At 40.0% G+C, this 15,400-nt stretch overlaps 1 protein-coding gene across 29 annotated transcripts in view; it reads right to left on the bottom strand.

Moving 5' to 3' along the window:
* The window catches only part of cacna1c (calcium channel, voltage-dependent, L type, alpha 1C subunit), a 213,472-nt gene that overhangs the window by 133,779 nt on the left and 64,293 nt on the right, over positions 1-15,400 (bottom strand). For all 29 annotated transcript variants that reach the window (XM_079653915.1, XM_079653914.1, XM_079653918.1 and 26 more), the window contains exons 2-3: positions 9,555-9,978; positions 3,888-3,993 (exon numbers count right to left, since the gene is read on the bottom strand). In XM_079653915.1, the coding sequence (XP_079510041.1) occupies positions 3,888-3,993; positions 9,555-9,978 (530 nt within the window). The remainder of the gene's footprint in view (positions 1-3,887; positions 3,994-9,554; positions 9,979-15,400) is intronic.

Below are 15,400 nucleotides of genomic sequence, written 5' to 3'. Positions count from 1 at the left end.
TGTGTCCATCAAATGACAATAGGAAAACAAATGACAACAATACTCAACAATGGGGGTGTTTAGGGTTAGCTGAATAACAATAACAACATGAAATGTAACCTGAAGGTGAATCTTGGGTCGTCTTGCAACCTAACCTTGCCCCTTTGTTGATGTTCAACCAGAGGCCTGTACGACAAAGCCGGATTTTCGCTTAGCGAGGTAACTTCTCTCTAAACTCTGGGTTTCTGGTCCTACGACGCTGGTTCTCTTCTTATCGGGGTAGATCTCCATGGTAATTTATGCTGAACGGCTAGCCTGGTCCGGAACAGGTTATGTTCCAGGATAAGAGATCAACTCAGTGAAAGCACCGCCTGCTGACCAAGAGCTCAGTGTGCGCAGTTTAAAGCTATCAAGTCATATTACAGGATAGAGGAAATACAGAAAAACTGCCGTTGCAGGAAACACGGCCGGCAAAAATCAACTGACTGTGTGAACGTGAAAACGAATACAATATCACCTCCTATCTTCAGAGCAATCTGACTATTATAACATTAGCGTTAAGAAAGCTTACTTAAATATCTGCCACAAGTTAACATAAGTAACCGGATCATAGTAACATTACGTACAGTCCTGTGAGTGCAGGCGTCGATGTGTGTCCCATTATCATTCATATCGTATCCCATCATAATGTATCATATATTTCCTTATCTGAGTCAGCTTCTTGAGCCGTATCTGGCCGTGCAACACTCACAGTGTCACATACTCTATGCAGAAGTATTATTTTAACACATTAAGTTGACGGAACACTCGAGTCAAATGTAATTAAATTCAAATCCACTCGTGCAGACGGGGCAGTGAAATCATGGGATAGTTGTGGTCTAATGCAGTGGTTCCCAACCTGGGGGGGGCACCCCCCTTGGGGGGGAGCCAAAGATCGCAGGGGGGGCGCCAGGCCTCAGATGATTTGAGGCCAAATATCATATCTAGACTTTTTTTTTTTTTTTTTTTTACTTATAATTGTAAAGCAATACATGATTGTCACTAAAAGCCTTGTCTCTACATTACAATAAAATATAAAAAATAATTGATTAATTCATTTGAATAACAATTCAAGTTAGTAGCTAAAGGCATAAAAAGACAGAAATGTATGATTCTTTCTTTAATAGAAATGTTTCTTCTGCCCGTAAAGTGTCCAAACCGGGCTTTTCTGGATAAGCGCATTTTTAAAACATAGTCATTGTCCATGCCGGTTTCAGTTGGATTATTTGTCACAGTTGCTCCGATCAGATCGGTCTCCTCCATTTTGTAGATTATTTACGACTTTCGAATCCACATAAACACATTGGCAAAATCCGGCTAACTTTGAGCATGGGTTTTAAACAGTTTAATCCCTTTGTGTATTGTTTCCACTTCCGCGCCGTCCTTTAATTTCTTCTGCGGGGGGGGGCGCATCTTCCAACCGGAGTCATTTGGGGGGGCTCTTGGGAAAAAAGGTTGGGGACCACTGGTCTAATGGATAGTGAGGTGGGGTGAAGATCGGAAGGTTGTGAGTTCAAATCCCGCCAGGAACACCACCACTAGTGTGCCCTTGAGTAAGGCACTTAGCCCTTAGTTACTCCAGGGAGAATTTCCCTGTAATTGGTAATTGTAAGTCGCTTTGGATAAAAGCGTCAGCTAAATGTAATGTAATATCATAAACCTGTTAATGTACGCATCCAAACACTTTTTCTTTTACCAGCTGTATTCACCTTGCAGGTGCAGCTATGTGGCTTTTATCCTGGATAAAGTGTTTAGGTCATGGATGTTTAAAGTTTAACTTCTTCATATGTCTAATATTATAGTTGACTTTTCACTCAGGAAGTATGACGCTGTGCTGTCAGTACGCTTGTCCATGTTTGTGATTGGTCAAATGTTGCTAACCCCGCCCCTTTCATGTGACCGTACACTCAGCCGGACAGAGAAACCCTGGCTTGAGTTACCGAGTTGATAACCAGCGTCGTAGGACCGCTTAGCGAGATTGCGTATGTTAGGGTTAGTTAAGCCAGATAACTCAAACATATCCAGGGTATGTTGAACTGGATTCGTAATACAGGGCACAGGTAGGCCGACTTTGAATGTTGTGTTTAAAAATCACAACCTACTAATCCTCATCATTCTGCTTTAAGCCTCAAGTCCATCTGCACACCGCTTCCTGTGTCAAAGGGTTATAAAACTAATCGACCACAGCTGTTAGTGGTGAGTAGGTAAGGTGTGTATGTGCGGTTTCAAAAAAGGCAAATAGAGTGTCATTAAAATTCCCCTGTGTGGTGTGGACAGACATTGAGAATGTATACTTACTGTTAGCTAGTCTAGACTGTCCACTGAAAATAAATGATACACTGTGCACTACTTTTCTTAAAGTTTCCCCTATTTATATTGCTTGATAAAAGTCGGTATTTTTACAAAAAAATCACTATATTTGCTATAACTAAAGCTGCTGTACTGAATGCTTTTCAAAATGTTCCTAGCTAGATCATGTGATCACCGGCTACTCTGACTGTTTTCTTATAAAGTAAGAACAGTAAAACTCTCCATAATACGAATGAGAATAACATGTGAATAGCACATTACAGGCGTGAGCTTTCAGAATGAGTAAATGTGGCAAATGAATTCTTCGAAAGAAGAGAAGATAGAAAAGAAGAAGCATAGAGTGACAGATGTGACATGGCCTGAGAGGGATTAGTTTTCTTTTGACACTAATACACTGGCTGCAAGCTCACATACACAGACACAGAGAAAGACACCGACACTCACACACACTGCGTAATCGTGTAATCATATTGATTTATAGCTGTGTTATTGATTGTGTTCTGTTCAGGGTCCTTCCTTTCTTTCTTCCTTCCTTTCTTACCCAATATACAATGGGATTGGCTTTTCATCCAGATTAAGCAGATATAGCTAATAGACCGCTAATAGAACACCGAGCAACACACTATTTTCCACACATACGAAACGCACGCATGCATGCCAACAAATACAAACACACACACCCTGGTTAGCAGCCAGGTTCAAGTAATTAGAATAGAGGTTTGGCAAGAAGCAGTCAAAAAATCAAGTTCTGAAGCAATAGGTGTCTTCGATTTGTAAGATGATTTTTTCTTTACCTTAAAAGAATATAAAATAATACCACATTCAGTGCATAACACTACATGACAATTTGGCAACCGCAAAATTATTCCCTAATCAAAACGACTATTTTCTAAGCCAAAAAGGTTTCCCACAGGATGCTTAGCCTTTGATAAAATCAACTAAAATAGCTTTATTTGATTCAATTCAATAGTCTTCAGTCAAAATAAACAAACTCTTCATTTTATTCAAGCTTTAAAGTGGAACATCATAATCAACAAGTCTGTTATATTTAAACAACCAATGAAAAGAGCAAAAAAAGCTCATCAAGAGATTATTTAAAGAAAGACATTCTTCTTTAATCCCTGCTTGATAAAACAAAGGTCTATTCTGTCCTTCTCCCATCTTTCTTCCTTTCAATGCCTCTCTCCTTTCCTTCACACATCTTGTCTTTCACCTCCATGAACCAGTCACAGAGTCATACATCCTCCCCCTCTCCTGCCTCGTATATACGTGGCAGGAAATCACACAGGCAGTGGAATCAGCTGGATATGTGTGAATGACAATGCTGCTCAGTAATGCTAATTAAGAGAAAAATCTTCTGAAGAATTGTTTCATAAATCATCACACACCAAATCAAATGTGAGTCAAGACAAAGCATTCACCTTGGAAACGCAGGTGTCCGACCACAAGAACAAAAACCAAGTCTTGCAGGAATGGGGGGAAAAAAACCAATGAGCCAAGCAGGTATTTGAACCAGCTAGTGGACTTCACAGCATGTTTAAATATCGTGGATTACTCACCAGGTTGGAGTTGGTGGCGTTTGAGTCATCTTCGGGGAAGGGTATGTAGACAGCTAAGGCCACACAATTGGCGAAAATGGTCATCAGGATGATGATTTCAAATGGTCTGAGAGGAGGGTTAAGGAACATACACACCGGAACAGAGAACACAAAACACAAGCAAAGAGACATTTTCACACTAGGAATAATCTACTTTCTAAATTGTTTCAACTTCCCAACATTTTTTTATTATTTTTTTCCATAACTCAATCTGATTATTTTCGATGTCACTGAGAAATGAGAATTACTAAAAACTTTTGTAAGGTGTTTATTTTGCCTTTGATTTTTGTATATAACTGCTATCAGTTGATATGACTTTTTAGAATACAAAAAATGTTAAACCATTATTTTCCACAAAGTGTTAATTAGCACACAGCTGACTGGAGCAAATACTGAATTTTGCATCCATGTACTACAAACTTTTGTTTAAAACCTAATTGGTTCCTGTAATAAAAATAGTTCCAGGTTAAGCCAGTTTTTCGATGATCCATGAAAAAACCTATGCAGTACAAAACAGACTTTGACCTCAAGCCCTGTTGAACACAAAAAAAGTTCAAATCAGGCATGTTATTTCAACAAAGAGGTATGTTTAAACATCCTTACCTAAGCAGAGGTATATATAGGCACATATCAGAGTGCAAAAGCAGTGTACACAGTAAGACAGATCAAAGCTGTCCAGTTTGCCTTTGCGTTCACAATGAGACATATTGGGTCACTTAGGAACCTCTGTGTGTGCAAGGGTGGTTAGAGAGACAGTGCATGCCCTTATATGGGCACGCCGTGGAGCAAGCCTGTCGCGTGGATGATGGGATGTGGACAGAGAAAGAGTGAGAGCGAGATGGAATGAGAGAGACACACAGGTTTTTTTTATTTGGAACGGTCCTTGAGAGGGGAGTGACCTCATTATTCTTGGCCTCAGAGAGAGAGATGCAAAGTGAGAGAGAATGGAGAAGAAGGAGAGTGAGGGAGGGAATGTGAAGGAGAGATAAAGGAGGTCTGGTTTTCATCAACACAATTACTAACTGCCACTGCTGTCACCTCCTTTTGCTCTCGTTCTGCTTTCCTTTCTATTCTTTCCTTCCTTTCCTCCTGGCTGAAAGTCAAATTATTCTAATACTCCAGATCTTGTTGTATATGCCGTAAAAATAATTGTTCTGATAAGTTGCGCTGTCAAAAACTCAAATCCACAAGACAAGAAGACGTATTTTCAACTGCATTACCATGTATCTATTATATGACTCTGACTAAAGTAAAACATTACAAGATATCTTCTCTATAAGGCCTTGAAGACTTGAGTAAAGTTCCTTCAGTTGGGGTAATATTCCAGTTTACAGTCTTACCGTATAAGTTTATGTTTGGATCAAGGACTGACCCTTGAACAGCATCAGCCTGGGACTAAAAGGCATCAAAGATAATCACTCACCCTTGTACCGAGGGCTCATTAAAACACACACTGGACATGCCGTGACCAGCAGGAAAACAAGCCTGTAACTCATTTGGGGTTCCTGACCCATCATATAAAAAAGCCTTGAGGTCTGCTTCCATCAACATGATAATACATCTACTGTCTGCTGTGCTGCTGAGAGCAAAACAACACTTGGGAAAAATCAGGAGGAGAGGGTCTAAGTGAAGAATCAATACAAGTACAAAGTCTATTAATAATGCAAATTAAACAGCCCAACAAAAGCAGTATTCATTTCAAACAGAACATAAATATTCATGCCCAAAGCTAATCGGGAGGGATTGACTTGGACAGCTCTATAAAAACAGCAATAACCACCACGGTGATATTCAATATACACATTCAGAGTTTTAACAAGCTAGCTGTATATGCTGTTCGACAAATTATCACACTGGGATTGCATCTTCATACAAAGAGGGATGCTGTTATTTTCCGAAATACTCAGCATTTGCCTTACAAACACAACATGCAGCTCACAAAACCTCTTATCCGACAAATCCAAACAAGAACTAGTCATATACGGATTTTATCTGGGAGAGCCAGCTCAACACTCTTCTCTATTAAGCTCTATCTGTTTGCCTGATTGAGTTGAAAATTCATACAAATAGTATAACCCCCAAAGTGACCTGATGCAATATGTAAGCTAGAAAACCCAATGTGTGTGTGTGTGTGTGTGTGTGTGTGTGTGTGTGTGTGTGTGTGTGTGTGTGTGTGTGTGTGTGTGTGTGTGTGTGTGTGTGTGTGTGTGTGTGTGTGTGTGTGTGTGTGTGTGTGTGTGTGTGTGTGTGTGTGTGTGTGTGTGTGTGTGTGTGTGTGTGTGTGTGTGTGTGTGTGTGTGTGTGTGTGTGTGTGTGTGTGTGTGTGTGTGTGTAAATGCACTCAATGACACCTTTTCAAAATGACCACTTAGTTGGATTTGATATAGAGAACATGGTTGTTAGCCCCGCTCTCTCCTTGTCTCTCAGGCTGACCTTGCGGTGTGCAGATAATGCTTAAATGCTATAATTACACAGCATGTGAGAGTGTTGCATCTGTGTGTGTGACGTGTGCGTGTTTGTGTGAGATGTGTGTGTGTGTGTGTGTGTGTGTGTGTGTGTGTGTGTGTGTGTGTGTGTGTGTGTGTGTGTGTGTGTGTGTGTGTGTGTGTGTTTTAGTCCTTTTATCATCTGTGTACAAGCATGTGTGTGCTCTCTTCAACATTGTGTATGCGTGTGTTCTCTAATCTAAGTGTGTCTTTGCATGCATGTGTTTGTGAGCTCAGACAGGCCCCATTGACCTGTTGAGAGCAGTAGCTGTTGTCATGGTAACAGAGGAGGAAGAGTGAAAGATTTAGGATCTGCTATTTCTAGAAACAGCGGTACTCACAGAATACAGGACACACGCAGGGGCAAACACACAAAGCCTATAGAATAAAAGCAACACATGAATACTTAACTACCCCCACACACACACACACACACACACACACACACACACACACACACACACACACACACACACACACACACACACACACACACAGACACACACACACACACACAGACAGAACAGACGCATACAGTCACCCAGACACTAATGTTCAAATGCATTGCCGTGATGAAAATATTCCAAAGTGTGTTTGGATACAAAAGCAGGCAGAAAGAAATGCTGACAGACACATTTGACTGCATTTTTGCTACTGTTCTGCTTCTTCCAAGTTTGTTATGACTCCATCCTGTTACATCTTCTTCATTCTGGTCTTTTCCCAAAAAGCTTATTTTAATGTCTTTATCTTTCCCTAACTCATCTCATTCCCTCACGTTTCTCTCTCAGTAACCCTGGCTTTCTCATCCTTCCCTCCTTTCAGAGCTGTTTTAATGAATGATGCTGGGAATTGTGGGTAATGATCTGAACACCGATCAGTCATTCGATGAGAGAGTTCCATTGACCCTGAGGGTTTATGCATGCTTTCTCCCATTCATTTTTCATTGTTTTCAACACCATAAGCACAGCACTGGGATGGATTGAGACCTATTATTGCATTATGACTTTGAATAATTACTATAAATACTCAAGGTGATCAGCAAGACAATTTGTCTTCATCCCTTGTTTTACCACACAGAGCGGGATTAAAGGGCAGGGCTGTTCCTATGGGACATTTAGACTTGTTTTTATGAAAACATTTTTAAAAGGCTCAAAATGGAGCTCGGTCTTTCTGATTCATTTGAACAAAACCATCAAAACAAAACAGACCTAATGAAATCAAATTGCCATGTTATGGTTATTTGATATAACATAATATCATTTACAGGTTCATAAGAATGTCATCCAGAATTATAACAAAAGTAATCACTAGATATACAAATGTAAATAACTACAGCTATGGGTAGGTTGATGGCAGAAAAGAAAGAAAATCCACAAGAAGCCTCTTCAATCAATATTTACACCAACAACTCCTTTAAAGCCAAATTAGATTTCCGGGTATTGTTTGTGATTTAAAGTGATTAAACCATACTTTGAATACTACGAAAAAGTCCTGAAGGTTATGATATGATCAAGATTTTGACCAAGAGTATTTTTTCATTAAAGCCTACAATTCTGATTTATTCCAATGTGGTAATCGCCTAATGCAACTTTCTTCCAACAGACATGAATACTACTTACTCGTGTTTTTCATCAATTCAATTCATCTTCCACTCCTCTTTTCCTCCCTCGTCATCCCCCTCCTCTCCCTTCTCCTACCCTCACTTAATATCTGCCCCCCTACTTCTCTGTTATTTGTCTTGTTTACCTTTCCCATCCTCTCTTCCCTCAGTCCCCCCTCCCCAGCTAATCCGCTCCATCATCTCTCCTGTTGACATCCATATCCTGCCCAGAGCCCTGCCCTTCTCCTTTCCCACAACCCCTCCTCTTCCCCCCCTCCCCTCCTCTCAGGTCCATGTGTGACTCTGCTCTTGCTGAGTCGATGCTCCTGTGGACCCTCTCCTATTATAAATCACTTTTGCTGTGACTCTGACCATCTCTGTCGCTGTCATTATGTTCAGAGGCTTAAAAATGAGGGGGGGGGGAGGAAGGGTAGAAAGGAGAGATGTGTGGAAGAACAGCAGGAATAAAGGGATTTGAATGGACAGGGACAGGCAGAGACGGATAATAAACGGTTAGAGAGATGTGGAGGTGGAGGGAGGAGGGAGCAAAGCAGGAACAGAGGCATGTGTGTACCTGGGGGAGAGAGGATGAATGCAGTTAGGCAGAGCTGGAAGAAAGACATATGCTCGGAGGGGTGTGAAGGAGGGATGAAAATGACACAATTTGTTTTATCCTCCTTTGAGAAAAGAATGTGAGATGAAAGAGAGAGCAGAAAAAGCGAGAGAAGGACAGGCAGAGGAAGGGGAAAAGGATTAGGCCCTGTGAGTGAATAACACTCAGTGTGACACAGGAAAGGAGAGAGACGGATTAAGAAAGAAAGAGTAGAAGGAAGAGGGAAGAGGGAACTAAACAGAAGAGGCTGTGTGATGAATTCCTAACACGTTTAGGTCCTCTATCCTTTATATTCCCCTCTCTCTCCTCATTGCCATGGTTTTTTCTACCTGCATATTTCCATCCAGCATCAATCAATCCATTCAAAACTGGAAGGATGAAATGTGGTCGCAGCACAGACACTATACCAGTATTTATGTGAGATGTGCATGGAAATGTACACCTTAATCTGCTCTGTTTGTTCACAGTAAGCTAGCTGCGAAGATAGCATCAGCACTAAAACCGTATAGAAGTTATTGATTCTAGATTGACTGACTGATTCACAGTTGCATCGAGGATGTTTTTAGTTTTTTTAAATAACTTTTGCACTTCTACACTTTAAATGTTGTAATTTTATAAGTATTGTGAATTCCTTAACAATGTCAGGTGCACTGAAAAAACTGAAACATTGACTTCTATTAAACAGATTTCACATAACTGTTTTAGGTTTGTTGAAAGCAATCATATTAAGATGAACATAATATCTATTTTTAAAACTTGTTATTATTGCTTTCAACTAACCTAATACAGTAATACATACATTTAAAAAATTTCAGTGTGACAACATTTAAAAACAGGAAATGTCTCTTGAAAGTGACACATGCTGCATGTTATTCCACATGGCAAACCTTATAAAGACCAGCCTCCCCTTATGGTTTGTTAAAGGATACTTCCACTCTACGATGCTGATGCAGGCCCTGCGGATGGGGTTCTTGAGTGTGAGACAGAGCAGGGCCCGTGGCGGCCTTGTGGCTGTCGTTGTAGTCTGTTTCTTGGGCTTGGAGCTATAGTGTTGTCTCTTCCTTTGCGTGGAGCTGGCCGTGGAGATGGGCCCGCCCCCTCCCGACCCGGGCACCGCCCCTACACTTGACGCAGTGTTGCCCATTATCTTCGCCTGCCGCGCTGCGTCGATAGCCGCCTGCCAGCTCAGGGCCGCCCCCGGTGTGGCCATGTGCTCCGGGGCCAGGCCCACCACACCCACCCCATGGTTGACCCCGCCCCCTCCTCCACCATGGTCACTGTGGCTGCCACCGCCACTGTGCTCGTTGGTCAGTACAGGGGGAGGAAGTGGGGGAGGGGGAGAGTAGTCGGAGCCTGGAGTGGAGAGGGGAAAAGAAGAGAGGAGAAAGAAAATTAGCAAACAACCAGTGGTGCAAAGTAACTTAGTACATTTTCTCAAGTACTGTACTTACGTACAATTTTTAGGGACTTGTACTTTAGTTGAGTATTTACACTTTTTTCTTTTTTGAACTTTTACCCCACTAAAATTCAGGGGTAAATCATGTACTTTCACTCAAATATATTTATTTAATGTCTTTAGTTACTTTGCAGATTTTGATTAATAATGTGAAATAAAACAACACTTAAATAAGACCTAGTTACACCTGAAGTATACCCTGCTGTCAGTGTACAAAGGAATTAAAATTGGCTGCACCATTACCGATTTGGCCCATTCTGAAATGGACCAAATTACTTGAGTAACATTTTGAATGCAGGACTTTTACTTGTAACTGAGTATTGCTACACTTTGGAAGTTCTACTAACACAAACAACTGTCAGAGAGCTCCGAAATCACCTTCTCTCAGCGTTTCAGTTTTTGTACAGTTTAGCAGTTTACTTTGGAGGCTTCAGGAACGTTTGAATTGTTGACACATCGGTTAGTGAGCCCTGTGTATTTTCAGACAGTGAAGTCTCTCCCTGTCGAATAGAATAGACGGTGACTAATATACTCCCGTCAAGCAAGTACAACAGCTAACTGTGTACTGTTTATTTCCTCAACATATTGTGTAGGTTATACAGTTCATTCACTTTTTGTCAACAACACACACTGAACACCGCTCATCAGACCAGCAACTTTACATAATGATTATTCATTCTCACAACTCTTTATCAATGTTTTGAAGTTTAGATTTTAGAATTGAATATCTGTACTGCTACATTTCCTCGGGGTATGGTACTAAAATTGTAAAATGGCAGGGGTCCCAGAGTCATCCTGTACATTTACTCAGTTGGGGAAAGCGCAGGGAATAAAAATACACAATACTGCACACAACAAATAAATGAAGTGGAATAAAAACAACAAAACAAAAATGGTAGAGAATGGTAGAGACAAGAGAGACAGCATTACAATAATCTCAGTGAGATTACATAGTCGTGCTGCCCAGAGAAATTGTAGGAATAAGACTAAGTAAGTAAAAGTGAGGGAGAGCGGATTATCCATACTGTATGCTTAGCCAGATTAAAGACAGTTATAATATCCGCCCCCCCTCCTTCCCACATTCTCTCACCATGTAGTGGATTACACACTCTGACACTATGAACCCTTTTCAGGTTTAAGACAACGCACATTTGTGCCCATATTTGTTGTTTATAACAAACATTAATGGAAATGTTTCTGAGAATAGAAAAGAACAGCATTTCTTTATGGAAACCATAAATTAGATATATTTCTGAATCTAATAAGTCACAGTAATGTAATATGTTCTAGTTGACACTTGGGGTTAAATCACTTGGTTCAGTTTTAAATAATGTATTGAGTTACATACACTAATAAAACCTTAATATTGGTTCAATTTGAAGTGAACACTGTTATTGCTATGCGGAATTCTGTCTCATTTGACCTAATTCCCAAAGGCAAATTCCCAAATCACATAAATGAAAAGCTACTTTTGGGATCAAATGAATGCAAAACTTTAAGAACCCCTGTTAAATTAATCCAACCTGTGGTGTCACAACAGAGGTAAGGACGGAGAGAAAGAGGACGTGTGGAGAGGTATCAGGGAGGTGGAACGACGTATCCTGCATGCTTGGTTTGATTACAGGGCGGTTACAATATCAAATGAAATCCCATTCCTTTCACTTCACAGCTATACTGTACATTTCTACATATAAAATAACAGGCCTTAGGGAGCATAACATCAGATCCTGAGAAGCAATAACCATATACCAAGCACAAAGGACCCAAAGGCATCTACCTTCACATGCTGAGTGTTGACAGGCACATAAAGGTGACATGTATTTTCAAAAAGTATATGTGATTTAAATCAAACACCCAGTTCCTCAGCAACTTAGTGGCTCAGCAAATGTGTATAAGTTAACACAGCAATGTCTAGCCTGCAATCCCTCAATGCATCCTATATCTACCTTGCTTAGCCCTGCTCTTTTAATGTGCATAATAGAAGCAGTACTCCTATTTAAATTATTAACAGTTCTGCATCAAAACTGTTGCTATAATAAAACCAGATATTGTATCAGCAACATGTACAACTAAGACAGCAGAGGTGCTTATACAAGCCTTGTTAACAGCTGATATTTTAACCAATTATGGCAGGAAGGTCACAGGTGTTACTAATAACATTAATGGCGCCATGAAAATATGACCAGCAAAGGAGAACCCTGAAGCCAAAGCAGCTATGCATTCAACTGAGACATCATTCTTTTTTTTATCAACACCTGTGAATTTATACTGTAAAATGTTGAAGAACTTTCCTTACAAAGACTTTAGAATACGGTATATTAATTATTGAATGCAGGCTTCTATTGGTCAGATAAATATTATAATAAATTAACCAGCAATGTTAGCTGTCAAATTATGTGAGTCGTGATGCTGGTTTTAAATATTTCTCTCCAAAATGTAGTAATATGAAGTAAAGTAAAAATAAGTAAATGCAAAAACCTCCAAACTGCACTTAGGTACAGCATGAGTAACTATACATATTTAGGTATTGTTAATAACCACAACTGAGAAAACTAAGCAGGCTAGCTAGCAACTGTTTAGCTATCAGGGGCTAGCTTAGCCCAGGGGAATAACCAGGACCATGCAGCGTTCCAAAAGCAAACACTGATACAACACAAATATTAACTACTTATAAGTATCATGTTTTTTCATTATCTTAACAGTACATAACAAATAAAGATTCACCACAAGCTCTTCTCCTCTTTCTGCGCAGGCTACGTGAAACTACAAACCTCAAGTGTGCACACCAAGCTAACCTGCTAAACTGCCTGGTGCTAACATACAGGACTGTCTCAGAAAATTAGAATATTGTGATAAAGTTCTTTATTTTCTGTAATGCAATTAAAAAAACAAAAATGTCATACATTCTGGATTCATTACAAATCAACTGAAATATTGCAAGCCTTTTATTATTTTAATATTGCTGATTATGGCATACAGCTTAAGAAAACTCAAAAATCCTATCTCAAAAAATTAGAATAGTTCCTCAGACCAAGTAAAAAAAAAAGATTTATAACAGCAAAACACAATCAAACATTTGAAAATGTCCATTAATGCACTCAGTACTTGGTTGGGAATCCTTTTGCACGGATTACTGCATCAATGCGGCGTGGCATGGAGGCAATCAGCCTGTGGCATTGCTGAGGTGTTATGGATGCCCAGGATGCTTCAATAGCGGCCTTTAGCTCATTAGCATTGTTGGGTCTGGTGTCTTTCAGCTTCTTCTTCACAATACCCCACATATTCTCTATGGGGTTCAGGTCAGGGGAATTTGCAGGCCAATCGAGGACAGTAATGCCATGGTCAGTACACCAGTTACTGGTGGTTTTGGCACTGTGGGCAGGTGCCAGATCATGCTGGAAAATGAATTCCTCATCTCCATAGAGCTTTTCAGCAGACGGAAGCATGTAGTGCTCTAAAATCTCTTGGTACACAGCTGCATTTACTCTGGGCTTGATGAAACACAGTGGACCAACACCAGTAGCTGACATGGCTCCCCAAACCATCGCTGACTGTGGGAACTTCACACTGGATTTCAAGCAACTTGGATTTTGCTCCTCTCCAGCCTTTCTCCAGACTCTGGCGCCTTGACTTCCAAATGAAATACAAAACTTGCTTTCGTCTGAAAAGAGGACTTTGGACCACTGTGCAACTGTCCAGTGCTTCTTTTCCTTAGCCCAAGTCAGACGCCTCTTCCGTTGTCTTGAGTTCAGAAGTGGCTTGACCATGGGAATACGGCTATTGTAGCCCATTTCCCGGACACGTCTGTGAACAGTGACTTTTGATACCTGGACTCCAGCTTCAGTCCACTGTCTTTGAAGCTCCCCCAAATTCTGGAAGCGACTCTTCTTCACAATGCTGTTAAGGCTGCGGTCATCTCTCTTGGTTGTGCAGCGTTTCCTGCCACATTTCCCCCTTCCAACAGACTTTTTGTGGATGTGCTTTGAAACTGCACTCTGTGAACAGCTTGCTCTTTGAGAAATTTCTTTTTGTGTCTTACCCTCCTGATGGAGGGTGTCAATGACGGTCCTCTGGACAGCAGTCAGATCAGCAGTCTTCCCCATACTTGTGATTTAGTTTACTGAACCAAGCTGAGTGTTTTTCAAGGCTCAGGAAACCCTTGCAGGTGTTTCGAGTTAATTAGACGATTCAAGTGATTCGTTGAACACCCTACTAGTATACTTTTTCATGATATTCTAATATTTAGAGATAGGATATTTGAGTTTTCTTAAGCTGTATGCCATAATCAGCAATATTAAAATAATAAAAGGCTTGCAATATTTCAGTTGATTTGTAATGAATCCAGAATGTATGACATTTTTGTTTTTTTAATTGCATTACAGAAAATAAAGAACTTTATCACAATATTCTAATTTTCTGAGACAGTCCTGTAAATAGAACAAAATGTTGCCGAGACTTGTAAGTGTAATGCAACTGTCATAAATGAAATTGTAATCCTTTACACTATTTTCTATTATTGTAAAAAATGATAATATTAAACTCCTAATATTGATTTTTTTTTTACGGTACCTCCATAGCGTCCATAGCAACTGCACTCTGTGCAGCCAGTCGGACAGGAGCCTGCTGCTCATGTAATCATGCTGAACCTTCACATTGACCTGGAAATTATTTGTCTCAGATGGTCTTTCAATAATTAAATTTTAATTTTGTATAACTTACCTGGTTCCTAATATTGTCTGATAAACTCTACATTTGTATGTGCTTTATTGATATTGCATTTTCCTGGTTTTAGTCCTATGTTTTCTACTTTTTTTTTTTTAAAGCCAAGCACATTAAAATACTTGTTTGGATAAGTGCTATATAAATAGCCTAAGCTTTTTTAAATAATTGTAGTGCCCTTAAGGCAATCTTTATACAAATGCACTGATTAAACAACAACACAAGATATGTCTGCAAATATTAAGGAGCTGTGTTCTGTGAATACAGAATTAATGCCCAAGGAGGTGTTCTTTAAATTCATCAGCGCTGAAGTCACTTGGTATCAGATGCAGCTTTGCCTTATGGGAAATCACACTGTGGTTTAATTTAGAGCATTTCATTACTTGGATGAAACTATAACTTCCCCATTATCTCTAAACTTGGCATTTATTGTAGAACAGAGAACCTAAAAGTTTATATTAAAGCAGTGTTTAACCCTAACCAATAGCCTACATACAAGAAAAACTGACACAGACTCTGCATCTATTGCAGTGGGCTACTGTCCCAGATGATTCTCTACAGTGGAAAATATTTTTCCTCTTTCTTTTCTGTAGTGTAAGT

The sequence above is a fragment of the Notothenia rossii genome (genome assembly GCF_949606895.1).
Source record: "Notothenia rossii genome assembly, chromosome: 10".
NCBI classification, from domain to species: Eukaryota; Metazoa; Chordata; class Actinopteri; order Perciformes; family Nototheniidae; genus Notothenia; species Notothenia rossii.
Note: the sequence above shows the minus strand (reverse complement) of the source record. Positions and strands in the feature narration are given on the sequence as shown.